The sequence below is a fragment of the Nicrophorus vespilloides genome, unplaced genomic scaffold, assembly GCF_001412225.1.
Source record: "Nicrophorus vespilloides isolate i.1.1-1 unplaced genomic scaffold, Nicve_v1.0, whole genome shotgun sequence".
Taxonomy (NCBI): domain Eukaryota; kingdom Metazoa; phylum Arthropoda; class Insecta; order Coleoptera; family Silphidae; genus Nicrophorus; species Nicrophorus vespilloides.
This window is the reverse complement of record NW_017099987.1, coordinates 254,517-282,047: the sequence shown is the minus strand read 5'-3', so window position 1 is coordinate 282,047 and position 27,531 is coordinate 254,517. Positions and strand designations below refer to the sequence as shown.

The window sequence follows — 27,531 nt, the reverse complement described above, 5'->3', positions numbered from 1 at the left end:
ATATATGCGGTGTCACAAATTAATAGTTGAATAGGTACCTTATATAATGCAGCCACAAAGCGATAAAAATCAAATTAATAATGAATTAAAGCCATATTAATGCGAGCATATGTAAAATCATGCATGCATATGCACGTAAAATCAATTGATCAAAGAGAGATGAAGGTGCGTATGCCACGGGCACTCATAATTAATAGACGCACACATTACATTTGATGGTCCATTGTTGCTTCCATACTTCCAACAAATAATGCTCCCCATTGTGGCTTTTCCATCCCTGCGGCTGTAATCTAGTCAGGCAATGATCATTTAAAGCTATATCAGTTCGAGTCCCAAATTAATACTATATGTATTATTAAATCATTAAGGACGATGAATCTAATAGTAAATATTTACGATCATTAATAACCTAATTATTTTACTAAAGGCGATCGACGAGGCTATGACTTGTCACTTGTTAGTAGTGCCAAAATATTCTTCTTTTTACTATTTGATGCAGGTTGAGTCATTTTCTGAACGTGGAAATTAGAAACGTAAGTGTTTTTACACTGATTCATTAGATTAATAATTAAAGATAAGTAACTAAAACCTTGGTTTTCTCAGTTATGAATTAACGGTTACGCAATTATTTGACTAGAGATCGATGTGGTAATGACATATCATTTTTTTAAACTGTCAAAGATTAATCTTCTGCTGCTGCTTGTTTTGTTTGCTTGAAGAAGGAAATTACAAACAGTAAGAATTGTTGATATTTTCTTAAACGTTTGTACTATTATGACTAGTTTCTATACGCTAATCGCCGTAACGTAATCAATAATTGCCATTGTTTGGTCCCCTGATTAGTCTGAGTAATCTGACTAGAAGCTCCAGCACGACTATCAAAACCACGGTAATAAGAAGCGTCAGCATTGTCGCAGCGAAGCGAAAACCTATTCGGCTTCCGGTTATATAACGCGCACAACAAAATTATATGCAAGTCTACGATCTTAACAATCTTACAACACATATTAAATCACTATTGGTGTTCGATTCAGAATATACAAATATCCTGGTATTTGATTGTTTGTTTAATATGTACAAAGCCATCTACTGCGGTCCTTATTCTTTTTTTTTGGCACTTTGTTTTAAATGACAGAAAGCTAGCGTTTGCAGTTCAATGACACTGATTTCTTTTTGTTCTTTGTTTTCAGACATGTCCGTTAGTTTCGAGACGTAGGGCTGCTTCGTACGAGGGTAGACCAGAATCGTCAGCTGGACGTATTCGCGCTGGGCTCACGATGTTCTTGTGCACAGGCACGACGGCTTCGTAAGCTGGTGGTGGTCCTGGTGTAGGAGGAGCTTGTATATCAGACAGCACGAATTCTTCGGATTCAAAGCACTGAAATAACAGCAAAAACAAACATAAAAGTAGGTAAGTTCATCATTTGTGATATGTAATTTATGTAGTTAGAAGATATGATAATTATCGTTACCTCTTATTTGTGTTTATGACTAGTTTAGCTTATTTTACAAAATACTTGATAAGTGCTGTTATAAGTGTCTCATAGTGAGTAAATGACTTTAACTACAATTACAGATCGAGATCCACTGACTAATAAAAATAGTAACTATTTAAGAAAGTTGACTTTACACTAAAGTATTATAATAAGTATATGAAAACTCTTTAAGGAAATATTATGTGCTAGGGTGATTTGTTTTTGATTGTTTTTATATATATATATATTTGTTAAAAGTTTTCTGTTGGTACTGGCTCATTTAATATGATTTTAAAACGAAAAGCGCTCAAGTACCGAATTAAAGCATTTTTTTAAATACACCTCCCATTTAATGCGGCACTCTCTAAACAGCAGCAAAAATAACGAGGGATGGGTCGAAAAAGGGTGGATGTTGAAAGAAGAAAAATAAATAACCTTGTTAAAGTGAGAGCGAAAGAGGAATATAATTCATTTCCAGGAGCGTTCATTAACTCGGGCGCGTTTATTCTCATTTGCAATGATAATTGTGACCGGGTAAAAGATGTTTAATGCGCTCCTCGCTTCTCGCAACATCAAATCCTGTTTCATAAAGAATCCCTTCGAATACAAGGAATAAAGGAAATACGAGAAGTTGTATAATGAAACACACTCAATGAGAAAAGATTTTTTTGTATACTATTTATTGAATGTGAATGCGTTTATTAAAAACAAATATACGTCACCTTACTGATCGCCAATAGCGTTAAGTTACTAAGATTATTCCACAAAGTGTTAAAAGAATTAGAATTTCATAGGTGTATATTTTTATCAAAGATACGAAAAAATGGATATGAATGGAATGCATACTAAAATTGCAAATACCAAGGTGTGGATTTTGTGAATACCATAAACAATATTACCAAAGCAAAATACGTAGGAAAATACTACAAATGATTCTATAAATATTTCCAAAATTTTCTTAATCAATTGAATTGAAGAAATGTATTATATGATTACATTTTTAAATTAATTATGATAGTTTGCAATAATTTGACAAAAAGTAGGATGTTTACCAGAAGCAATAATATTTCACACTATTCATATTATTTAGAATAAAACGGTCAATATAAAAATGTCATTTGGATATTTTGTTATTTTGCAATAAAAATGTATAAGTAGGAAATATAGAAGTTGGAAATGCGAAAGTAAAGTTTTTTTTACGGTCAACGGATGCATTTCCATGTTCTACAGTAAAAAGAACGTAAGACGATGAACTTACCTGTTGGTGTCCTTCAACCGTGTATACGTGTAAGGGAAGACCAGAATCTCTCCAATAGGCGGGAAGATGGGTTTCTTGTTTCCTTGCATTTTTATGGCAGCAATAGCACATTATGAATACGACCAGGATAATTCCGCTTAGCATGGCACTGCAGGACAGACAAGAAGCAGAAAACAAAGGTGGATTACATTCGAATAAAAGCGTATAAAACAAAAGAAAAAAGCAAAAAGAGGGAGAGAAAATTAAGACTAATCCGACCGATCCTGATGTCTGTTTGCACCTGATAATTTTCGCATTCACACCTACGCTTCTTTTGTGTTTTTTTTTTCGGGGATTTGATATAAAAGCGCAAACAAAGCTGTGATGAGGGAATGCAGCCGAGATTTAACATTTCAAATAAGCGATCTTCCTTTGAGGGGGAAGGGCAAATGAGGAAAGTTTCGGGCTATTAGTTGTGTGAGCGCGTCAGGTCGAAATTTAATTTAATTTATATTTTGTGTTTCGGCTTCGGTTCGTGATACAATTGAAAATCGTGGGCGAAGTTACACACAATTATACGGTTTGTGGAAGTAGATTCAGTATTCCGAGTTTAGTGTTTTGACATAACAAGAGATTTGATAGTTAAAGGATAGTTTGTAGTACTGTATTTCTTCAAAAGAAATGGTGAAATAGATTCATAGATTCACTGTTACTTGTAAACTAGTCACAGTGAATCTATACAGGAGGAGGCTTTCATTAGGAAATGTTGAAATATATTTCGTCTAACGTGTTTTATTTATTATATACACTAATAGTTTTACTACATAATTAGTATCATAATAATATCAGGATTTTTTTCAATAGTAACATTGATTTAATAAGAATAAACATAATTTATTGAATATATTACTAGTTTGTGGTATTCGATAAAACGTGAGTTTTGCATTTGAAGGATATTTGTCCTTTTTTATATAGTATAGATATAAGATATATTATGTCAGATGTTTATATTGCAACTGCCAATTTTATGTTTAGAAATAATTCTACGAATAAACACTTACATCGTATAGTATGCATAGTATATATGCATCATAATACTTTGTGATCAGGATGTGTCAGTATGGAAAATAAGTGTAAATATTTGCAATAAATTTCTTAACATTATTAATGTAAAGTTTGAAATGGTTTTTAATTTGGTTACATCCAAATGGTTTGAAATATTCGAGTGTAAGCAAATTCTAAAGAGGCTGAGATTGCAATCAGAAATATTATGTATCGATCTTTAAACTTAATGCGTTTCCGGTTTTCTCTGTTTCCTCTTTCCATATCTGACTTGCATCGACATTTTAATGCTAATTCGACGGCTGCATCTTAACTACCCTACCGCTGATAGACGGAAGAGATGAAGTTGGAAAGAGAGAGAGAGGTTGTGCAAAACGTTCCCCGTTTGGCCATAAAATTGGATTTGCCACGGCAGGAGGAAATGACATTTCTGTATCCGCAATGGGGTCGGGTAAATATAGAACCGGCAATGTAAATATAGCGAGGCCTCTCCTCTTCCTCCATCCTCCGTCTTCCTCCAAGTCCAAGCGCACTGGATTTGTATGAAATCGGTCCACTTCAATCTTTGGGGCCAGAAAGTCCAAAAGTATCGGAAGTTCTGCACGGATCGGATGTTTAATATAAACATATCGAGTTTCACGTCCTGCACGGCGCGTTTTCCTACGCGCTGAAGGATGAGAACGTGGAGGATTCGGTATCTCATTATTTTCACAGATGGATAGAGATAATGTATCTCATGCACGCTCCGTCACGACGTAGTCGTCGTCCTTCACTGGTATTTATTTCCGCGATTATTAGAAGTAAACAGCGGTATTCTGCAATAATTCAGCGATATTTGTGCATCCTATTTCTCTCTTCGAAAAAGGGACAAGAAAAAATATGAACATAATTAAAGCGCACGATTGCATTAATAACTCCGACTGCATTGCATGTTTGTTGCGAATACATTTTGCAAGTGCAGGTGCGCCTTTTTGCGCATAAATTCGTATCCAGTTCCAAATTGGAAGTAATGTTTGGGCGGAATAATATCATCCGCTCACGAAATTAAGAGCCATCCTCTCCCCATTCTGCACACGATGCACGAGAATCATATGCTTAGTTCTCATCCTCAATTTCTATTCTTTACTACTACTATATATGAGCCTATTAGCCTTTCATTTCACAAATGAAACATACATATGATCTTATGATTAAGAAGAAATATGTTGTAATCCACATAAAGTTGATATATACGTTTTCCTTGGAATAACCTACTTATGATAATATATGAAATCCATTCAATGGCTGTAATCTAACCGGCTCATCTTTTGAGGTTTTGTTTTATTAACATTTAACAAAAGATATTACATCTGCTTAAATTTAAAAATGCACTTATTTTTATAGTAACGTCAACTTCAAGTTATATATTGACAAACGTCAATTTTATTATGAATTCATGTTAAGTTTAGTAATAGGTATTTCAGTATTTCTTTAACATTACGTGACCAATTCAAATGACTGGATCTTAACATTTTGTTATAATAAACTAAATTTATTGTATACATATTATTTACCGCAGTCTTTTCGCAGTTTTTACTTTCATAATATGTTGTTTACTATATATAGTATGTTATGTCAAATCTGATACTACGCAAAAATATTACAAACTGGTGTTTTTCCTGGTTTAAATCTGGTCACTCGTAAGTTCTCTGGAGTCAATAACATTCTCCTTCTCTATTGTCATCTAAGTTTATTCAAGATAATCTCTTTTTCATAATCCATTTCTGAGGACTCATATCTATCGCTTGTGATCTGTTTTTCATTATCTCTTGACAATTTAAAAAAGTATTTATAACTTCAAATAGTATTTACTAATCTCATTTGAAGTTTTAACGTTGTATCACCCAATTATAACTTGAAGTTCTAAACAGAAACTATCATGATGCAAACATAAAAGGTAGAACAAATATATTATTTTCTGAACCACAAGCATACCGTTCCTCTTACTATAGTCGTTGATTGTCCTAACTTGTATATTTATCACGTTAATCAAAATACAAAATGGATTATTTTAATGAATAGTTCACTAAACTTCGAAATATTTTTAATGATATATATGTTTGATTTAGATTGAAATATTTTATGAAATACAAGGCTATATAGTTTGGTTTATACTTGACATTCAGACGACGTTAAATGTTCAACATTATCTGGTATTTTGCCGGAAATGATATACTATTGCAAATGGCATTCGGTGATAAAAGAAATCTATGCGAATAATTTATCTAGTGGTAGAGAGAGAGATTGTTGCAAAATTTCATGTGGGTGATAAGGATTACGTTCACCCTTTATCATTGGCATTTTATACGCGCGTTGTAAAGCTTAGTATGTGCGTCGACTGATTTATTTTTATTATGTATGTAAAAAAGACCAGTACTTTCGATTTTCTGAGATCCATTAGGATTAGAAATTAACTGTTAATGTGCAGTTAATCTTATCAGGTGGCCAGAGGAATTGATTCCGCAGTTAAGATGTTTACGGTAGTAGGGGTATTCAGGAAGAAGATTACACGTGATAGTGTAGGTGGTAGGGTGGTACTTACCCTCCGAGCATTACGTTCACCCCATGGATAGGCGGCGGCGGCGACCCAGGGGTCGTGCTCATTTCTGTGTAGTTCAGCCCTCCATGATTACTGTTTGCCGAAAGTATAGAAAGTCTTTTCATGGACATAACACACCTGCCGGAAAGAGAAGACATCGGGTCGAGATCGTAATTTTTATTAATATCATTTTTCTTCTTCGGACGTGAGTTACGAGCGAAGTGAGAAATAAAGATGTCACATCGAATATAACGTTACATGTGGGTCGAAGCAAGAAAAGAAACAAAAAAATATGACATCATGTGAGAGTAGTATAAGAACTACGTCAAAGAGGGTATGAAAAAATAAATGAAAATGAAAAACAAATAGAAGAGGTGTAGTTACAACATCATCGCAGTATTGATGTGACACATTAGGGCATGTCCATAGGGGCAAATGAAAAATACATGGCCCTCTCCGTCCATGCACGTACAGTCTGAGTAATTTAACTTGTTTATATTTTGCATCGCTCGTTGCTATAGTTACGATGCCTTTACACATCAATATTGGATGGGACGAACATTGTTGATGCATGAAAAGATGGATGGTATGTGGCCTTACTGCTTCTCGTCGTTTGGTTTAAAAAAAAACTAGTGAAAACTCGCATAAATTGAACAATTTCAAACAGTTATAAATGAATTTTCAAAAATTATATGTATAGATAACAATAAAACTTGAAAAAGAAACAAAGAGACAACTAAACATACGTGAGGATTTCAGGTCGTTTAACCATTCCTCTGTGTATGATCATCCTTGATCGTTGCAGACAGAGAGCCTGTGTCGGAGATAACTTTGTCAGAGATAACAATTTTTATTCATTTCCTCCTATCTTCTTGTTAAAAAAGTACCATGTAAATCGTCATCGTTATTATATAAATTATTTATTTCTTTGCACAATATAATTAGCATACAATTTTATTGTAAAATTAGAAGAATAATAATAATTAACCTATCAATGTTAATTGTGTTTACTTTATTAATTTATTTTTAAGTACAGATTGTTGTATGTAATTGTATATATTTTATATTGAATTATTTTGCTCTCCATAGGATGTATGTTAACAAAGGTAATATTGATTTGATTTGAATCTGTATTTATAATTACTATCAAATTTCATTTTGTAAATCAGTGGAATCTATTTACAATATTTGTGAATAGTGGAGCAATCAAATAAATATAATAATGTCATATTGTAATACGATTCCACTGGTAATAATTTCCAACTATATAATTTTATAGCAATGCTATATCCATCGCACAAAGAGAATATTTAATTTATTTTCGATGCGAAATACAATAATTACATATTTGTTTTAATGGAGAGCAGCTGTTCAGTTTCTCACTGACAATCGATTGACCATCTCGTGTCCAGTTGCTGGTTATTTTTAGAACCATTGTTGTATTTCATTCTCTATGTATATATTTTTGTTTCGATTTTGGTTGCGTCACATAATATATCTTTGTAAATAAATGTTTGATCCGTTCGGAATATTCCGATTTGATGTAGGTTAACAGTGGATCAATTTATTTTTTTTTCTTCTCATGGCTATTGTTGAAGCATTATTGATGAGGAAAACTCTTCCTAGCAGTGAAACCATTGACATCTGTTCGTGCATTTTTTAGTCACGCGAAGTATCGAATAGGAAAAATAATGTCCACGTGGCCGACACAATCATTATATTATTAATTGAAATGATACTGTACTTCACAGCTATAATTATAGTTTGTAAATTATTATTGACATTATTTTGTTTTTAATAGAAATTCTAAATTAGATTAGTTAGTTCATTGTAATTTTATTCAACAACAAATTTAGTAAATGTTTCTTGTTATAAATATGATTATTTCTGAATAAGTTTTGAATATGTTTCAATTAAAAATGATATTAAAAATAACGGTAATTATATTTAACATATTTGTTTTAATCTAATTCTCTCAATTCAACATATATAATACTATTTGCTTCAATTTAGCACACATACTGTAATTATTGTATTTCAATTTCGAATTAATTAATTTAGATAATTATATTTTAAACAGAACTTCTAATTACTATTATTGATGAGTTAGATTTCTATTTGTAAGTATTTGTTTTTAATTCTACACATTTAAAAAGACTTTGTTTTTTTTTCAATATTACTGTACATACTTTTAACATGATTACTTATACTTGAATTATCACTAACGGAAATATTATTGTTTTACGGAATACCATTTTTAATAAACCAAATGACTTTATCGGTGGTGTGTAAACATGCTAGAAAGGTGAAAGAACTGAGAGAAAAAATAAAAGTTTTACAGAATTAACTTACATTAAAGTAACATGTTTTAAATCCGGCAAAATTAATAGAGAAAAAAGAAAAACATAAGAAATTAAAAGCCTTCCCATGACTCTGAGGTGAGGCTCGATATTCGTATCAACGTGTACAGTTTTCGCACAGAGACAGAATTGATTTACGATTGTTTCGACATGCAATCGAAATCTTGCGTAATTGCGGAAGACCTAACGTTTCGCGTAGTCTACATTTCATTGTTTGCCTCTTCCTATGTTTCAAAGCCTACCCACAGAAAAACCTGTTTGGTTCGTTGGCACATCAAGAAGTCCATCAATAAATTTGCAATTTACGTTTGATATTTTACGTTCATTCACATACATTTTTCCAAAATCAAAGAAAATAATGATTTATATTTAGAATCATCATTAATTATAATGAAATTAATACAAATTATTAATTGAAGTGTTTCAACGCATTTTTTTCAAAGGCAATGTTTAGAGAATTAAAAGTTACCCTTGGGATACCGATTACATTTTTTTTCTCGCACTTTGGTATTGGTTCTCCGGCGAAAACTGTACCGCTCATCTCACCGCACACATTACGTATATTTACCTAATGTAGAGCGCCGTATCGCCGTCTTGCAAGCACTAAGTATAACTTCCCATCTCGATATAGTTGCTGAAGATGAGTTGCACTTTTCCGATGGATCCTAGTTGTGGTTTTTGGCTAATTTTCAGAAGTCAACCTGCAATAAAAAACGTACGATGCCGCACCATAAAAAAATAGTTATGAATATTGTTGGATGAAAGAATGTGTTGCGTTATGGGCAAGCCGGTATCGACTAAGCCTTTCCACATCATTTGTGTGTACATACACTTTTATATTTTTTTTTGTTCGTGCAATAATCGATACAGACTAACCCACTTAGTTCCATCCATTACGGGAATTAAAATTGCCTTTTCATTTTCACCGTTCATTTCTGTCTTCATTATTACAGCGATGATCAAAAATACCATCCCAACGTAGTCAGAACTCTACGACTAAATGTTGATTACAGGAAACTCGGATTATATATCGACTTGCTTAGAAAATTCTTTATTTATTCAGTATGATTTGCGTTTCTTCCCTCTATCTCTATTTAATACTTATGTATACACCACGCAGACGTATAAAGAAAGTGAAAACTGAATTGAATCGATTTAATTAGTTTAACTGGATTCTAAGACCAGTAACTCTACTAACAGTATATAGCCTTTAATACTCATCCTATACTAATTTTGTGCCTGATTCTATAGTCAACCATTGATTGGATTTAATATCAATTAATTGTACGGAAATTGGTTGTCGCTGAAACTAACATAAAATGAATCAATTGTCGTTTTTGTCTTTCGTATTTAACCTGTAAATAGATATGAAAACATGTTTTGATAGACTTTATTTATCTTCGATTGATTTTAAATGATTATTTTTTTACTATGGAAAATTTTCATGATCAACACCAAAAATTATAAATATTTCAATTAGCCCGGTTTCAAACAGTCTAGGATATTGGTGAAACCAATTATTCGCACTGTTCGAGATTTTGCTGTATTGAATTATATAAATATCTAAAAATGTTTGAATTATATTATTTCTTAAAATTATTTTTTTATATAATATTATATGAAGCATTCCAGTTTATTTCTCTACTAAAAAGGGCTGAAATATATTGTAATATTCTTATGATTAATAATAATTATACTTTAACTTATTAAAGTGATAAGTGTTTTAATTAAATACTATCCATTTTTTTTAAGTATCTGTCAAGTTTTTTTTCTGAAGTTTAGATACTACCCATAGTTATAAATATTATATGTATTTAAGTATTGAAGTTTTGGGATTTTTCGCTTTTTCAATAATTTTGTATTTCGTAATTGATAAATGCAAATACCGACGAATGCAGTGTTGATCTATATCAAATTGAGAAGAAGAAAATATCTATAAATATCACAAAAAGTAAATAATAATAAATACATATTTATAATTCAATTAGTAAATTCATAAATATTTGTCAAATGGGTGTACTCAATAATTAGTAATTACTATTTTAATTATAATAGAACAACATTAATATTTAAAAAAAAAATGAAAGTTAGAAGATTACAATTAAATATTGGTAATATTGATTCTTTTCTTTGCAGGCGTTCACTAATTTTGAATGGAATAGAGTCTCATCGTCGTAAGATTAACGAAAAAGAGGTAAGAGACATTTTCTATCTGTATTATTTTCTAACGGGAACTGTATTATTCGATTATGCATAATTTGTAACAACTTAGAGGAGGCTTTCTCTCAGCAAATTCAATCGGTGATACTTCTCTATTAACCTTAATATACGTGACATTTCTGTCCGTGAAACTAGACCCGTTTTCACATCTCGAAATGATGGAAACGTATCAGATGCAGTTCCAAATATGAAATTGAGGATGAACTAAAAATGCGGAAGGATACAAAAATGCCGCGACACCCCGTAATCGGAGATTAGTTATCTAACCTTAATCGAGGTGTTTACTTGGCTCATGCATTATTGATAACATTGGCCTGTATAGATTTTTCGAGTGCCTCTTAACAAATTTACGATATTTTTATATGATATAAGAAAGTGGATTTAGTTCAAAGAAGGAATTATTTAAATCATATTTGTATTTTGTTTTATTATATTTATAAAAAAATAAACAGATAAAGTCATCTAAAACCTATGTAATTCAGTTCAGTTACAATATATTTACACTGGAGAATGATGATTTAAATTTACAACATTGATTCTAAGTCTGATCTCTGCGATTGGTAATGATTCGGTTTTGAAAAGTACCATTTGTATTTCATAACTAGTTTAGCGCAAATCTGGATGAGCACTATCATAATTATTATCACAAGGAGCGTCGAAATCGTACTTAACTTCGATTCTACACTTTCCAATCCTTTCGAAGGCTCTAGCTTGATAGCCTCATGTTTACTTTCTCCTTCAGGATCTTCTAAGCAATATATGCCCCTCATACTCAGCCTATCCTTCTCGGTGCCTGCAATTAAGCTTGCACGTCGTCGAAGGCTATTTAATAATGTCGATAGTTCACTGCAGAAAAATAGATTATCGTTGATGTCAATATAGCGAATCTCGATTATCTCACTGTAGTTCAATGTTGTCAGTTTATTATTGCTGAGGTCTAAAATATATAGGTTTGGCATATTGTGGAAAGCATATGACGAGATGTTGCTGATTAAGTTCGAACTCAAAAGAAGACTTCTCAGAAAGCGTAGCCCGACGGTATTGCTGGCGTCCAATCTCGTTAATTGATTCTGCGACAGATCCAGGTTTCTGAGCTGATGCAAATGGCCAAAACACGCCGTTGGTATACCCTTGATCAAGTTTCCTCTCAATATTAATTCAGTTAAGTTCACCAAAGTATCGTCAAATGTGTTCTTTTCCAATACGTCGATAACGTTGTGGCTCATGTTCAATACAGATAAATTAGTAAAATGCTTAAAATGCGAAACTGTACTCAATAAGTTAAATGAAATGTCCAAATTTTTTATAGATTTTACGCCTTCCAGATCGTCGGATACCTCGCTTAACTCGTTATACGATATGTTCAGGTTGAAGAGATTATCTAGGTGGTTGAATATATTATTCTCCAACACCCTAAGACGGTTCCTGGAAAGATCAATTGTATTTAAATTGTTTAAATTACTGAACGCAAATGACTTGATAGTGTTTATATTATTCATCGATAAATTTAAATTTTTCAAGTTTGGAAGGTTATCCAACACATTTTTATCGAGCGTAGTCAATCCGTTTCCATCCAAATGTAAACTGACCAGTTCGGGCATTTTGGCGAATGCTTCAGGTGCGATCTCGCCGATTTGGTTATTTGATAGGTTCAAATACTCGATGGAGTTGTGTTTAAAAGAACCTTTATTCAGTTTATTCAATCTATTGTTGTTCAGGTTCAAGTACAAGAGCGACGAGATCTTCTCAAAATTGCTCATCTCGATGACAGAAATTTCGTTGTGCGATAAATCCAATTTAGTTAAGGCACTTAATTGTCCAAACGAATCGGGATGCACAAATGTCAGTTTGTTTCTGCTCAGATCTAGAATCAATAGGTTGCTCATATTTTTGAAAGCGTCTTCCTCTACATTTCTGATGTCGTTATTCGTCAGATTCAGCATGTTCAATTGCTCCAGCGCAAGAAAACCATCCAATTTTGTTAATTTATTGTAACCCATATTCAACTCGGAAAGTTCTTCCAATTCAGCGAAGGCGTCGTGCGGGATGTCTCTCAGGAAGTTGTGAGATAGATCGAGATACCTGAGCCCCGGCAATTTCAGAACGTCCACTTTTATAATCTCCAATTCGTTATAAGATAAGTTCAGTTTATTCAGGTATTTCAAGTTCAATTCTTCTATGGTTGCTATCTTATTGTTTGCCATGTTTAAGTACGTTAGAGATGCAGGGAAACTGTTGTTTGCCATTTCGATGAACTCGTTGTACTCCAGATTTAGAGTCGTGATGTAGGTGCCTTGTAAGGTGTCGTTCACCGAAGTAAGCCCGTTGTATGAGAGGTCTAAGTTTCTCAAACTTGATAGGTTTCCGATCATACGAGAATCCAACTGGCGAAGGTTGTTCTTGCTCATGAACAAGTTTTTTAAGCTCTTGTACTTAGAAAATGCGCCTTCCTCGATATTTTCCATGTGCGTGTCAGTCAGATTGAGCGTGTGCAGGTAATTGTAGAAATTGGTGGTTCCCACGATGGATGCGTTAGTAAAATACTGGAAGTTGGTATCCTCGAATTTCACTGAAGTGCAAGATGTTCTGATGGAGTAATTGGTGTACTTTTTGCATATGCATCCCATGATCCACCACGAACAACCCAGGGATTGCGTCGCGACCGAAGCGAGCAACAGAATGTAAACTTTCCACATCTGCGATTTAAATATGGTCTTTCATTACTTGATATACTTTGTTTAGTATTAGTATTTTAATTACCTCTTTATCACGGGTTATATATGTTGAGAAGCTTGAAACATGGGTTCATGTGATTGTGCTCAAGTATACTGAAGTAGCAGTGGCACTGGTTTCGAATATGTCATCTAATTGTTATCAGTCTCCTCTGATTTTGGAGAGAGTCGCGTCAGAGCTCCTCGTTCCAGCAACTTTCAGACACTATTAATTTCACAGAATGTCACCTATTGCTTTCCTGATGAAGATTCGATGTACCGAAAGTGGTCCCGCACTGCCCACAAATCAGAATGAGTCTGTATCGCAGGATTTCAATTCGTTCAATTGCGTAGACCTAAAATTATCTTATTAGCCTTTTATCTCTCATGCAATTGCGCAATGCGACTTGAGTCGTTCCGTTGATAGTGGGATTCCAAGTGCATACTAATTACATTACGCATTTTCTGTTTATGTATAACATTTTTTCCCATCATTCTTCCACCACTCCTCTCGTGTTCTCAACGATAGGCAAACATAAATAAGGGAAAAGGTAAGAATTTTTGTTTCTATTATAATGAATACACGACTTATTTATTGAACCAACTTTACAAACACGTCTTTCGTTTTATTTTATTTCTCGTTTTTGTTTTAAGTTCATTAAAATTTATTTTCGTTGAAATAAATAAATAAATTATTAAAATTATTTTCGTTGAAATAAATATTTCAACGAAAATAATTTTTAATTAAGTAAACAAGCGGTTGTTAATTTCAATTGGAATCCATCGGTCCGATTGTTTTTCGTCTTATTATCGTGATTCTTCACAATTTATTTATGACGCGTGTCGCATAAAAATGATTACAGTTTTAATAAACTGATAATTCTGCAACAGCACAAATTTAACATGTTATGCGATGAATCTTTAAAATACAGAGTATTCGTACTTGAAACCGAGTAAGTTGCATTCCAAAATCTTATCCAAGCGGATGAAAGATTCATTGTCGCGTTGGAATAGATACATTTATATTTCATTATTGTAAATTAAAAAGAAAATATTTTCATTTAAATTCTAATTTTAATAATAATAGTTATATATAAAATATACATACAAAAATTGTAATATTTCAAAATATTATTTTTCTGAATTTAATTTGCTACCAAAATTTGCTACAGCATACACATACACATCATTTTAAAGAAACAGTTCCAAGAAACAAAATTCGCTCGTTCTTTTTCAATAATCGATGTCTCGAAGTATCCAGAAAGACCTTAATTGAAATTAATTTTTATTGCAATCTTTGTATTCCTATTAAGTGAGTTTATTTCGTCGTCTCGAATATTTGGATTGTATCCAGAACATCACTGCAATAATACTTCTATGAAATAACATCCAAAGTGGTCATTTGCATGCTGCATATTATCATCAACGTTTAAAATTGCTTATGAAATTGTTACGTGACGATAATATTAACACATAAAAGGAATGGAAAAATGCCATCTTATCACCAGTTATGCAATAGATTGCTATTGCATAGATCCGAAGTTGCCAGAAATTGTTGACGACTCTATATTAAAGCCGATTATATGATGATAGGTTGGTAAATGCAGAATTATCGGGAAATTTTGCATGGCTGATGGAAATTTAATTATTTATGGATAGGATGACATTTGATCTTTGCTCGCTGCTTCAAAACAGCTCTTATCGTTACTTAAACAAATAAACAGAAACTGACTTCTTAGTATTTTGATTTTGCTCAGAGTATAATAAAAAATAAGATAAGCGCATTTAATTGCAGTTTTATTATTAAATTAAAAAACACATTTGATTTTAATATTAACAAAACAATATAAATATTTTTTTTTTAATTAATATTAATTTGTGTCTGGTCAGGTTTATCATTGTTTTGTTATTTTTCTATATTAAATCACTTGAGTCTTGACTGTGAAGCATTTATAAGATTGGTATCTTCCATGAGATTCTGAGTGTACCGTTGGTCAATAATTCATCTCTATTATTGTCCGTTTGTGTTCAAGGGTCGACAACCTGAGTGCAAGGAAAACGGAAATCGGTTCGTCCGGTCCCCAAATTATCGTCCATTAATCTCAATAAAGCTTTATGTTGATTTATTTATGTTTAGAAAATGCGATTAGTATACATGATGTAGATAAAGTCTTCTATATGCTACAAAGTACAGGTGATTCCGATAAAACGGGGCACATGGGGTGTCCCAATTAAGAGGAATCGACTATATTTACAATTGCGACTGAAAGTAATCATACGACTATATAGAGCAAAAGTTTGTTTTGTTAGTAACTGATCGAATAAATTAAATAGCATCACCTTTGACTATTTCCAAATATAAAAATATATACATTTCCTTCAAATATATAAGTCATCGAAGCTGAAAATTTTTACATAGCGTAAAAATGGTCTATTTCAAGTTCGATCTATATGCTAGTATCTGTTTTTGCAGAATGAAATCAATAAATTATACTTTAGATATTATTACAGTTGTTCGCGTATTTTTCAGCTTGAAGTTTATTTAGTTAACTTTTGTGTGTGCTCCACCATTATTAGTTACCATCTTTCAGAGGGCGCGATTTTTCAAGGGAATGGAAAAGTGGGCGCCACAATGAACAAAGGAAGACCCTCCCACCGTTGGATGTGGCGGGGATGTGTTATCCTTTTGTTCCTTGCGGCCACTTCGCCCACTTTCCTGTTTCAGTGAAAAATCTTGCTGCGAAAAGTGGCCTTAGGTTTCCTTCGCCGCTATAAATATTGTTTGGTGCAGGTTAGAATGGCGTTTCTTCAGTTCACCTACAAAATATTTTCCATTCGCTAGCTCTGTAATTATAGAAGTAGTATAGAAGGAAATAAAATAGGTTAATAATAATTGTAAAATATTTTTTGTCTCCTTTGTTTGGATTATATAATTATTTAATAAATTAAATATATAATTTTATACATAGTTTTATCTATATAATTCGCATTTTGTGAATGCCCATTATTAAAAATGATATTTTAGGTGACAAGAAATGCACCTATTTAAGGTATTTCTTTTTGAATTGGAAATAATGAAACTACGATTTTTATATTTGCAGTTATTGCTGATTGATGACTATAATCTATTAAATATGAAGAGGTTATTACAGGCAATTCGCAAAACGTGATTTAGTGGCGATAGGATTGACGTTGGGCTCGTTTAATAGTAGATATATTTTGGGTTGAGGGCGTGTGGTTTGAACCGTCGGATGTACCCGCACACGTTGGCAATTGCGGGGGTGGTTTTAAAACCGCCGTCGCGTCACATGTCGAACTTCACATGGATTTATTTGTCTCGGAATTAGAAATGTCTACCCTTTCGGTGGCGCCAGTTTCGTCCTCGTTACGACACGACACGTGCGTCACTGTTGTAACCCTCTCCAATTGGGCACGAGTTGTCACGCAATGGGTACGTCATCGATGACGTTAACTTTCGAAATGGGATAGGTCGCGTGTTAATTATTGATGTTGCTTCGCGAGGGGTATGTGGGCGGCGGCGGACGGGACGTTTGCGGGGATGGTAGTTAGTGAAAGAGGGTTTGCGCACAGTGGCTCAGTCGAATATCGACAGGACAGGCTTTAATCTATGAGTGAGAAACAATTTTCGAATTAAACAATTGCAATTGTTTGGAATCGATCATCAATGAAACGTCCACTTTGTTAAATTGAATGAAATTGTATCAAAGTATGAGCAATGAACATGCTAGTATTAACTAATTATATAATGAAAAAAAAATCTTCAACAAAGCACGAAATCCGGATCTGTGTAGCATAGAGTAAATTGGCGCTAAACGAATCATTTTACGTTTTTGTTTGTATTGGTTGTAGACGAACGTTTTTCGCCTTTGACTGCAGGATCTTCATCATCTAAAGATGTTATGGAGGAACATGATATGCAGTCTATTTATGAAAAGGGTCATCTTGTTCGTAAGTTTTCTTTTTAAAAACTAGATCTCTCTGACTATTTGCAATTCTGAGTTAAAGTGCTCTTTGCGCATGATCTTCCTACCTCGAGCACATTGGACATTTCTATATAATGCACATAACAAATCGATTCCGTAAAGCTGTACGATTAACACTTAATTTCACATCAAAACATAAATGCTGAATTTTTAAATTTATTTTATTTTTTATTCTGCCATGTACAGAAAAAATCATCATATTATCTCGCAGTTGGCATTTGTGTTCTTTTTTAATCAATAATAATTTATTAATTACATATTAAATATAAGAAAAGAAATTTATTAATACTTTATTGGTAGTGTATCATTCATATTCAGTTGACAAGGTTATTTTTTCCATTTGTACATCCTCTCTAAACAATAATCCATTGTTTATATATAATTTACTGGAATTGATTAGATAATTGCACTTCCTTTGTCGACCAAGGCAAATACGTGGATTACAGAAAAATGTCCCATTAACATTTGTATTAGTTAAAATGATTTTTTTTTAAATTTTCTTCGTTGTTTTATTATGTTCCTTTTATGTGTGTTCCCTATTTAATAACAAGATATTATATGAGATAGGAGGCAATTTATTATTATATTAAAATATGATAATTAAAAGCGAAATTTTAAAGGATTTCATCAAACTATAATTCCGTTTTATATATTCTATTGATCTTCCTATGGATTTTTCTGTGGTTACGCAGTTTGAATGGTGTTAATAAGTTTGAAGTAAAGTTGGAACTGAATATACCAAAAGTTTTTCCCATTTCGCTTGACACATTCATATTTATAGGAACAATGGAAAGGGATTCCCCGTTTGCAGATTCTCTCAGGCTGCTGCGAATCAAATAATACGTGCGCTGTTTCCTACTTTTTTTTGAATACAGAAGTGGAGGAACATGTCGATGCTTTAAATCAAACAAATAGCTTTACGCTCAATTAGGCTTCTGTTTTCTTTTCTTCCTTTGCTACTTATTCAGTTGTTGTTCGCTTTGTATGCTGTTAACATTATGACAGTTGGTATTGGGTCCGTATGTACTTTGCAGGGATAATTCTGTTCCATTTCTTCTTGCTTTTTCTTCTTATGATTCTCTTCCATTTTATAGTGGAAACTGTATTTTCGTCTCTTCTAGGAAATAACAATAAAATTTCATGGCGCCGTAAACGTAAAGTTGCGGCTTCTGCGTTTGGAATACTCATGATTCAATCTCGAAATGCCGATACTTATCCAAACTCACCTTATCAAATAGATTTTTAAATTAATTTATAATATATGGTTAAAAGCAATGATCGTCCTATGGAATCAATGATGCGATTATATATGGCGGAGGCTACGGTTCCGTATGATCGTAATAGTGAATCTTCTGAACAGTACACAAAGCACACGAGCCAAGCCAATAGAATGATGAATTATGTAACGCAACAGAATGTATCTGTGCTTAAAAATTTGAGCGGCGTACCGATGTGCAACAACGGGCTGGGGTGATGTCGTAAATTTGCCTTGGTATCTCTTCGGTACCGGTATTTACGAAGTGTTCGAAGAATTTCTAGGCGTTCCGTGTCTTTTCCATTTTGTCATTGAATTATTTAGGCGATTCATTCATAAATTTTAGCGAAATGTAACGGCTTCTGCTTCACGCTCGACTTTTATTATAAGGGGTGAAAAGCCCAACCTCACGCTTGCTTTCTCGAAGCATCCCTCTTCCTTCACGAAATGCACTCATTATTGTTTCAGGACCGGTTCCTTTGGGGGGAAAGTAAAGCGTTCGTAACTTTGGGAAAATGTCAATCGATGAATACAATACAACGTTTTCCCGGAGATAATATTTATATTTTGGAGATGCTCGTAGTATAATGTTTATTAGACTAAAGGTTTCTTTCAGTATAATGAGTCCGAGGCTCGAGAGCCAACACAGAGAATACACACGAGATAATACAGAGAACCTTACATGTTACTAAGATACAAGAGGAAATAAGAGAAAAGAGCCCGGGTATATATATTTCAGTTTATTTAGTCGGATTGAGACATATTACAATGTTAATTATTTAAAGGTGCATGTCTCTGTAAGCCTTAGTTCTTTCGGCATTAGAGCCCGGGTACAGATAGGTTGCAGCTTATATACCCTAACCAGGTAGTACCCTTATCAGACCTTCCCGGAATACCAGCTGCGGGTTGCCTCACTCCACCGTACCGGGCATGTAGGTGACGTCATATAAGCGGGCTGGAGTGAGCACCACAATATATTTAACGATTTATGAAAATTTTTGTTTACAATATTTTTTTATAATAACTAATCAATTATCATTAGCTCGCGAAAAGTACGCGAAGCATTAAAGATACACTTGGAATTTTACGGTCCATCGTATAACTCATACTTCGAATAATTAGCGAAGCCTTTAAAAGTTTTCGAATAAAGGATGCTATGAGCGGTCGTAACGATACACCTTGGCGATTACTATAAAAAGCATTAACAGTTTCAAGCCTGAAACAAATATGGACTGGGAATAACTCTGTGGACGGAGGACGACTTTAATGTGGGAGGTAGTCCACTGGACACGGTCGCCAGTTGCGAGTTTCCACGCTAACTTGCTGCAAATTTCTGGACAGCTTTAAGCGTTTAATCCGATCCTGAGAGGCTTTGGATGCGCATAAGTGCGAAAGGGAGCCATCACGTAGTTCGTTACACTTGCATTTTGATTGTTTGTGGGTAATAAGGAGAATGTTTCTCTGCACGTGGGGATCATCGGTTTTCATTCCGAAGCTTAATATCTAAAGCAGGAATGGATCGGAAGTGTGGTCGGCGCGGTGCGGTTATGCGGCATCCAATTCTATTCAGAATACCTAGGTGGTTATTAGGTCACGCGCGAAATTTTCGTAAATCGCACCGTATAGCAGTTAGGTAAGGGATATGGTGGGGTGTAGCGTGTGCAAGGGGTTCTGTTTATTCCCAGCGACGCTTGAAAGTTTATCATTCTGCTGGCAGATTTATGCCATTCCGTCTACTCTGCACGCGATAGAATATTCTAAAAGGGATAAAGGAACGCAGGTTTGCTCGATATCTGTTCTTACACTTATCCTTACGCTAAAGTGAACAGTATATTGAAATTTATATATATTCTTGTAGCTATTGCAATTCACCAAAATTCGAAGCCGACCCATCAAATGCATGTTTATTCAGTTAATGTTGCATCCACAGAATGTCTCATATAAGACAGTTCTACAATTTTATTTCAAAATTATTTATTAAAAAATTATGAATAAAATAGAAATGATTGATTATATTTTACATATAAATTATAGATTGATCACTAACGATGAGCAGTGGAAGAATAATATCATTATATTAATTTTAAGAAATTATAAAATTGCTAAGTACAAGCTAAAATTGGATATTTTTGGGATTAGTTTTATTATTTTATTAGGGTTCGTTTAGGTAAACGCTGGTAATATTCACTTCTCGTGATGCGTATATTTTAGGAAAGAAAGCGTTTCGTTTAGTGTTAGTCCAAGAGCGAGCAAGCACGTAAGTGAGATGATTTCGAGAGAATAGTTCTGTGCCGAACGTGCATAGTGTATTGAGTGGATTTGGTTTATATTGTATTAGTAATTATGTTATTATAACAATTTCGAGTTTAATATATAATTTTGTATATTTTTACATGGATTATTAAATTTGTTCTAATGTAAGATACTAGAGAAATATTTTGCTTATAATGATGATAATTTGATCATTATATTACTCATATTAATATAATAATCATCTGACTTCTATTGAAGTAAACACATATTTTTTTCATTTCTTCACGGTTATTGCAAAATATTTATTGAATGAATAGATTGTTTTTATTGATTGTTATATACTCTCTCTTATTATAGAAATTAACAAAACTATTTTAATTACATTATGAATGTTTTTTTCCAGTTAATGACCAGAATGATGTCGGCCAGTGAGCTGCGTCGATACCTGCTGGCTTTGTTCATGCTCGGCGGTATTTTGCTCTGCTACCTCTTCTGGAATCAACCATCGACTCCGGGGATGGGCGCCTCCAGCTACACTAACAACAATGCCCAGAAAGTGTACATACCGTATCTGACGTAAGTGTTGTTTTTGCCTTGTTCGCACTCCGGCGTGGAAAACGAGAGAATCACGATTGCGATTCGAGCATTTGCAAGGATCACGAAGAGTGTGTATATGTGCAAAAGTGCAAAACGCCACAACGGCGGATGCAATAAAGCACTGCTCAAAGTGTTGATCTGGGATGGGTGGAAAGGCCTTGCAGATGAAAGGAGAGTGAGAGAGTTCTGATTATAATCGGATACTTGTATTTACATAAAATTAATTGCCTTCTAAGTGTACTCCGAATTCAATTTGCTCTAACCTCTTTAACGAAAAACAAAACTGATTATATAGAAGCCCGTGTTGTACAAAGTTTTCTTGCTTTAATGTATAGCAACTTAAATGCTCCCGTTTATATTTAACAACGTAAAGGCAAGTCAAATTTATGTATAAGTATGCTGATAATTTTGATACTTTCGTAATGATGTCGCGTAGCTAATAATTTTATCTATCTAAACACAAACTGCGATATAAAATAATAAACTAAAAAACAATAAATCTAGAGAATATCTGGTCAAAGGGCAATTTACGATTTTAAAAATAATTTACAAAATAAATAATAAATTGTCATTGTTATTTTTATTCAATTCGCGATATTTGTATATTCGATATTATAAACATGTTTTTTTAATATTTACATGGGGAATCAAAATAATATATATATATAAATATTATTCAGTCATCGTAAATGGAAATCAATGAGTAAAGTATATGTGATAAATAATGTTAATGTTAAATGTACGTTATGAATACGACAATGTACGTGTCCGAATAGGGACACTTTTTATTAGTTTAAAAAGTACGTTTCATCAAAATAAAAGGAAAAGAAAAAAATAATTGAATAAATTTGAACAATTTGTACGAATCTGTTGACTTTGTCTTCATTAGTGGATTTGTTGGGAAATTATTGTGAGGCGATAAAAGCTACATTAATTACGTGCGCATGTTCTAATTAATAATTGGACGCAATTAGAACAAAAATATGCGGGATGTATGACAAACGGGGGAAAAGAGAGGTAAATAGAGATGGGAGGTTACATAACCGACAATGCAAATAAATATACGTGCATTGTGGAGCAGCTATTTAGCGCGTTTCATGCAACGTGTACGACAAAACCTTTCGGTGCGGCCATCGCGTTGCATTTCCCAGGAGACACCCACACCCTGAGTTGAGTTGAGAGGGGAATTCCCGAACGATAGCTAATTAATTCGTCTGAACTGAACTGAACTAGCGCTTATTTGTTTGCACGACAATGGAATTAATCGAGAATATAATTAATTTAAAAAAAATCGGAAGGGGCTGAAAACGTGAGTAAATAAACCGCACGTGCGAGGAGCGCGGAAGAATTCTTGTTTTTGAGGAGACTAAGGGTAAAGTATTTTTGAGAGATCGAGAACGACGAGAGTGATTGACGATGATTGATTGAAGTTTCGGATACGCGGCCTCTCCTCTCCCAAACACACCCTGGAATACAAATTATTTTCTCCTCCTCACGTCGAAATATAAATTACGACACTTTCCGCGAGGCGGAGAGGATTAATTAAAAACGCCACTAATTATTTAAGGGTAAATCAAGCGGATCGCTTAATTTTTCTTCTCGAAAGTTGAGTTTCTTCCGCAAAACAAGTTCTGCGTGTGCTAATCCTTCACTTTATTGACGTTCGCATCAATTTATTTTTCATATAGGACATTGCTACAATTTTGTTTAAAAAGATCTCGATTTTAATACTGAAATCCATTATGAGCCTCAAAATTGAAGAAAATAAACATTTGACAGTAACAAAATCGCGTATTTGGTTTACAGTAGTATCAATAATTACAAAATATTTTTTATGTAAAGAATTTAGATGTGAAATGAGCAAATAATTGAATTTTCAAATAAAAACTAAAAACTGTTATTAATGACAAAAAATAATTAAGTGTTTGTTTTTGTAATTAATATTTACATAAGCTTAGTAACTCAGTTTATCTGCATTATTATTAGAATGAGATAAATTATAAAAGTTTTTCAATTTCGGTGATAATCTTATTAACGGAGACGAACTCGGCTCGCGGATGAATTCTCGAATTACTCCGGTCGCGTGGTTTTCTGACCGACGATCGTCTGAAAATTTGATGGAATTGAAATTTACGGCCCGGCGTATCCACCAGATTTTCGCGCTATTGAAAACATGCATATTATATAAACTTTTATTGTTTGTACAATTTGTTTTGTTTCAAACTTTATTTATTATAAAATTATTAATAAAAAAAAAACAGAATTTGATTAATATGTGTAAACTAAATTCATTGTTCTCTAACATAGTAGCTTTTTTATTATTTTAAACGAAAGAATACTAATAAGCTTATATATTTACTATTAATTATCTCAGAAGAAAAGTGTTTTATTTAATTTTGTTTTTTTTTTTTTTAAATTTAAGAGATGTTTCATTGAATATTAATAAATACTGAACTTTTGAAATTACTTTTCGGTGTATTTGAATATTAATCCAAGTGGAAATATTCAAATGTGTTGCTGACTTTGTATTATTCTCGAGATGCGAATGAATAAATGAAAAATACAAACTTTATAAACTTCTATCGTTGCAGGAAATCGGATTTGCGATGGAGCTGGGAGTGCGAGGGTCAACGGTGCGTGCGTAAGGAAGTCGGCAAGGACGATCGTCACACGTCCTTAGCCACGTGCAGCATGTTATGTGGATCGACTCAATTGTGGCCACAGCCGACGGGCCCTGTGACCTTGGGCAGTCGTTCCGTGGTCTTCAACCATCAACAGTTCCAGTTGGACACCATGGTCAGCGAGCCGGCTCGTTCGTTCATCATGTACTCTTTCGCCGCATTCAACTCGAACGTCGTAAATTTAGTGCAAAACGTTGACTACACCAAGAGCAAGAGTGACATCAGGAAGTTCGTCGTGAAAATCTCTGTGTTCGATGCGAAGGTTGTGCGCCTGCTGCTCACCACCGATGAAAGTTATAAGCTGGTGGTAAGACCGAACGAGGATAATGACTTGGTGGCTATGATCACGGCTCAGAACGTGTTCGGGGCGCGACACGCTCTGGAATCTCTGTCCCAGTTGATTTGGTGGGCAGAGTTTGAAAACGGGGGGATGTTGAAGACTTTGAGAGGAGCGAGCGTGCAGGACGCACCCAAGTTTCCGTACAGAGGTCTGATGGTCGATACGGCTAGGAATTTCATGCCCGTAGATAATCTGAAGCGAGTGTTGGTGGGAATGGCTGCAAACAAATTGAATGTGTTCCATTGGCACGTGTCTGACTCGCAGAGTTTTCCGCTCGAGTTGCCGAACGTTCCACAGCTCGCGAAGTACGGATCGTATCGACCTGATTTAGTTTACACCGTCGAGCAGGTGAAAGAATTAGTGGAGTTCGCCAATCTTAGGGGTATCAGGGTGGTGATTGAGGTGGATATGCCGGCACATGCTGGCAACGGATGGACGTGGGGACCGAGCGAAGGACTTGGAGATTTGGCTGTTTGCGTTAATCTTCAGCCGTGGAGTTTATATTGTGGGGAACCGCCGTGCGGACAACTAAATCCAGATAATCCTAATGTTTATGATGTGCTTGAGAAAATATTCAAAGATTTGCTGGAAATGACCGGGGAAAGTGAGATCTTCCACATGGGTGGTGACGAGGTGAATTTGGAGTGCTGGGCGCAGTACAGGAACCGGAACAACACCAGTAGCTACGTGGATTTGAACGAGGTTTGGGGTAACTTCACCAAGGAAGCGTTGAAGAGACTTGAGAAAGCTAACGGCGGGAAGAGGCCTAAGCATGTGGTTGTTTGGAGCAGCAACCTCACGAAGAGACCTTACTCGGTTAAGTACTTTGATAAGAACAGTATAGTTGTACAGAGCTGGGGCGGAAGCGAGTGGACGGAAACGCCTGAGCTGGTAGCAGGTGGATACAATGTGATCATATCGCACGTGGATGCGTGGTATTTGGATTGTGGTTACGGTAGATGGCGCGAACACGGGGAAGCCGCCTGCGATCCCTACAGGACGTGGCAGACCGTTTACAGGCATCAGCCTTGGAACAGCGATGTTTATTACAGGAAGCAGGTTCTGGGTGGAGAGGCCTGCTTGTGGACGGAACAGGTGGACGAGAAGTCTTTGGATACCAGGTTGTGGCCGAGGGCTGCGGCATTCGCGGAAAGGGTTTGGAGTGATCCTCCTGTGGACAGATCGTCGATGTCCATTAACGAGGACGTTTATACCAGACTGTCGACGCACAGGGACAGGCTTATATCTCGCGGCCTCGCCGCAGAAGCCCTTTGGCCGCAATGGTGTTCGCAGAATCCCGGTATGTGCCTTTGACGGCCCGGCCCGAATGTTTAGTTTGAAACGAGGAGATACAATCCTCCTCTCGCCTGCCTCTCTCTTTCACACAGTCACTCACTCACTCTCTCAGACATTGATGCAAATGCAATAGACATTTGCATATAAAAGCAGCGTGTTCGATGAATATTCAAGTACCGACTGGAAGAAGAATATTTCATTTCCGTATATCAAAAGCTTACGTTGTTTGTGCGCGTACTGACCAAACTTTAAATGTGCACCTCTTACATAGTCTGACACCTCATCCATACTCAACCCCCAAAAAAAGAAAAGACCTAATTCGTGCACAGTGATATTAGTTTATAAGGATATAACAATAATGTACATAACGTCCAATATGTCCATTATACGAAACTGTAATTTCTTTAGCCTAATTGACCAATGTTTGTGCCAATCTTATATTCCTATTTTTTTTTTCGTATTTTGTAATTTAGTACAAATGTCACCGACTAAATTGTGGTTTAGATAGATTAAAAAAGAAATATGTTGAAACAAGAAAATAATGTATAATAAATAATCGGCTTTCACCTGAATATGCAAAGACAAAAATAACTGTTTTTATCGTACTTTATGTGCGATCTTTCGTAGAACAAGGTCTCATTTGTCTGTTCTTTACTTTTCCCATCCCACCTGTATGAAATCTTTGTTATTAATTTCCTAAATATTAAATGTTCATTTAAATACATGCCACTTCATTTACTTCATTCATCTACGATTAATTTAGATTAAAAATAATAATTTGAAGATTATTGCAATGAATATATAATATAATAAACATTACAAATAACAATATTTTTTTCATAATTTTTTTGTTTGAACTTATTTATTCTAATTTTATATTTGTTGCATTTAATATTGGTATTATTTTCTTTATTTAATAAAAAAAAGTATGAAATAAATACACATGAACTAATTAATATAATTCTGGTAGTTTATAATTGGATTAATATTATTAAATTAGCGAATATTCATATTGGTACATTTCTGGGTTTTAATTTTTTAAAAATCAATAGCAATAAGATGCAAATAAATTGAAATAAATCGATATGTAAATAATTAGATTATTGATTTTATCTATGAGATTTTGCAGCTTGTTGGTACATTAATTATAATTTCCTAGAACTGTCTTGTAAATACCATTTGAACCTTTAGCGTAAATACTGTTGTTAATTTACTAAAATTAGAGACAAAATTATTAACCTCCTTCACAATAAATAATATGTATGTTAATCGTTACACATTCCAATTAAAGTTTGGTATACTTTCCGCGATTATTTTTGGTTCCAATTAAGCTGCTTTTGCGATTGCATGCATTTTTTTCGTTGGTATCGAATTTCGGGAGCTCGAGAAATACGATATTCGGGGTGGTTTTCTTTTTCCGCAGTAAAACGATTGATAAATAACGCTTGATTGCGAAATAAAG

General features: G+C 34.2%; 3 protein-coding genes across 10 annotated transcripts in view; 1 reads left to right on the top strand and 2 right to left on the bottom strand.

The window, feature by feature from the left end:
- Positions 1-543: 543 nt before the first annotated feature.
- The window catches only part of LOC108566555, a 38,946-nt gene continuing 11,958 nt past the window's right edge, over positions 544-27,531 (bottom strand). The window contains exons 2-5 of one of the 2 annotated variants that reach the window (XM_017926504.1): positions 9,281-9,413; positions 6,356-6,490; positions 2,734-2,881; positions 544-1,378 (exon numbers count right to left, since the gene is read on the bottom strand). In XM_017926504.1, the coding sequence (XP_017781993.1) occupies positions 1,187-1,378; positions 2,734-2,881; positions 6,356-6,483 (468 nt within the window). In that variant the 5' untranslated portion in view covers positions 6,484-6,490; positions 9,281-9,413 and the 3' untranslated portion in view covers positions 544-1,186. The remainder of the gene's footprint in view (positions 1,379-2,733; positions 2,882-6,355; positions 6,491-9,280; positions 9,414-27,531) is intronic. The other variant, XM_017926505.1, reaches the window with a different exon arrangement.
- LOC108566552 (probable beta-hexosaminidase fdl) lies at positions 1,295-26,657 on the top strand. 6 transcript variants are annotated; one of them, XM_017926494.1, is made up of 4 exons: positions 1,295-1,407; positions 10,849-10,906; positions 21,559-21,731; positions 24,344-26,657. In XM_017926494.1, exons 3-4 carry the CDS (start codon positions 21,562-21,564, stop codon positions 26,085-26,087), a joined length of 1,914 nt encoding a protein of 637 aa, XP_017781983.1. In that variant the 5' UTR covers positions 1,295-1,407; positions 10,849-10,906; positions 21,559-21,561; the 3' UTR covers positions 26,088-26,657. The 6 variants fall into 6 exon arrangements, with proteins under 6 accessions (XP_017781983.1, XP_017781982.1, XP_017781985.1 ...); XM_017926493.1 differs by having other exon boundaries at positions 1,295-1,411; XM_017926496.1 differs by lacking the exon at positions 10,849-10,906.
- LOC108566551 (toll-like receptor 3) lies at positions 11,377-14,056 on the bottom strand. Of its 2 annotated transcripts, none has more exons than XM_017926490.1 (2): positions 13,693-14,056; positions 11,377-13,646 (listed from the first exon to the last, which is right to left on the bottom strand). In XM_017926490.1, exon 2 carries the CDS (start codon positions 13,626-13,628, stop codon positions 11,457-11,459), a length of 2,172 nt encoding a protein of 723 aa, XP_017781979.1. In that variant the 5' UTR covers positions 13,629-13,646; positions 13,693-14,056; the 3' UTR covers positions 11,377-11,456. The 2 variants fall into 2 exon arrangements, with proteins under 2 accessions (XP_017781979.1, XP_017781978.1); XM_017926489.1 differs by having other exon boundaries at positions 11,377-13,628.

Excerpts from the sequence above, each read along its gene's own strand:
- LOC108566551 (XM_017926490.1), bottom strand. The coding sequence starts at position 13,628 with ATGTGGAAAGTTTACATTCTGTTGCTCGCTTCGGTCGCGACGCAATCC.
- LOC108566552 (XM_017926491.1), top strand. The coding sequence starts at position 17,559 with ATGTTATGGAGGAACATGATATGCAGTCTATTTATGAAAAGGGTCATC. Across the intron at positions 17,613-21,558 it reads TGAAAAGGGTCATCTTGTTC|TTAATGACCAGAATGATGTC; the intron begins GTAAGTTTTCTT and ends GTTTTTTTCCAG. Across the intron at positions 21,732-24,343 it reads GTGTACATACCGTATCTGAC|GAAATCGGATTTGCGATGGA; the intron begins GTAAGTGTTGTT and ends CTATCGTTGCAG.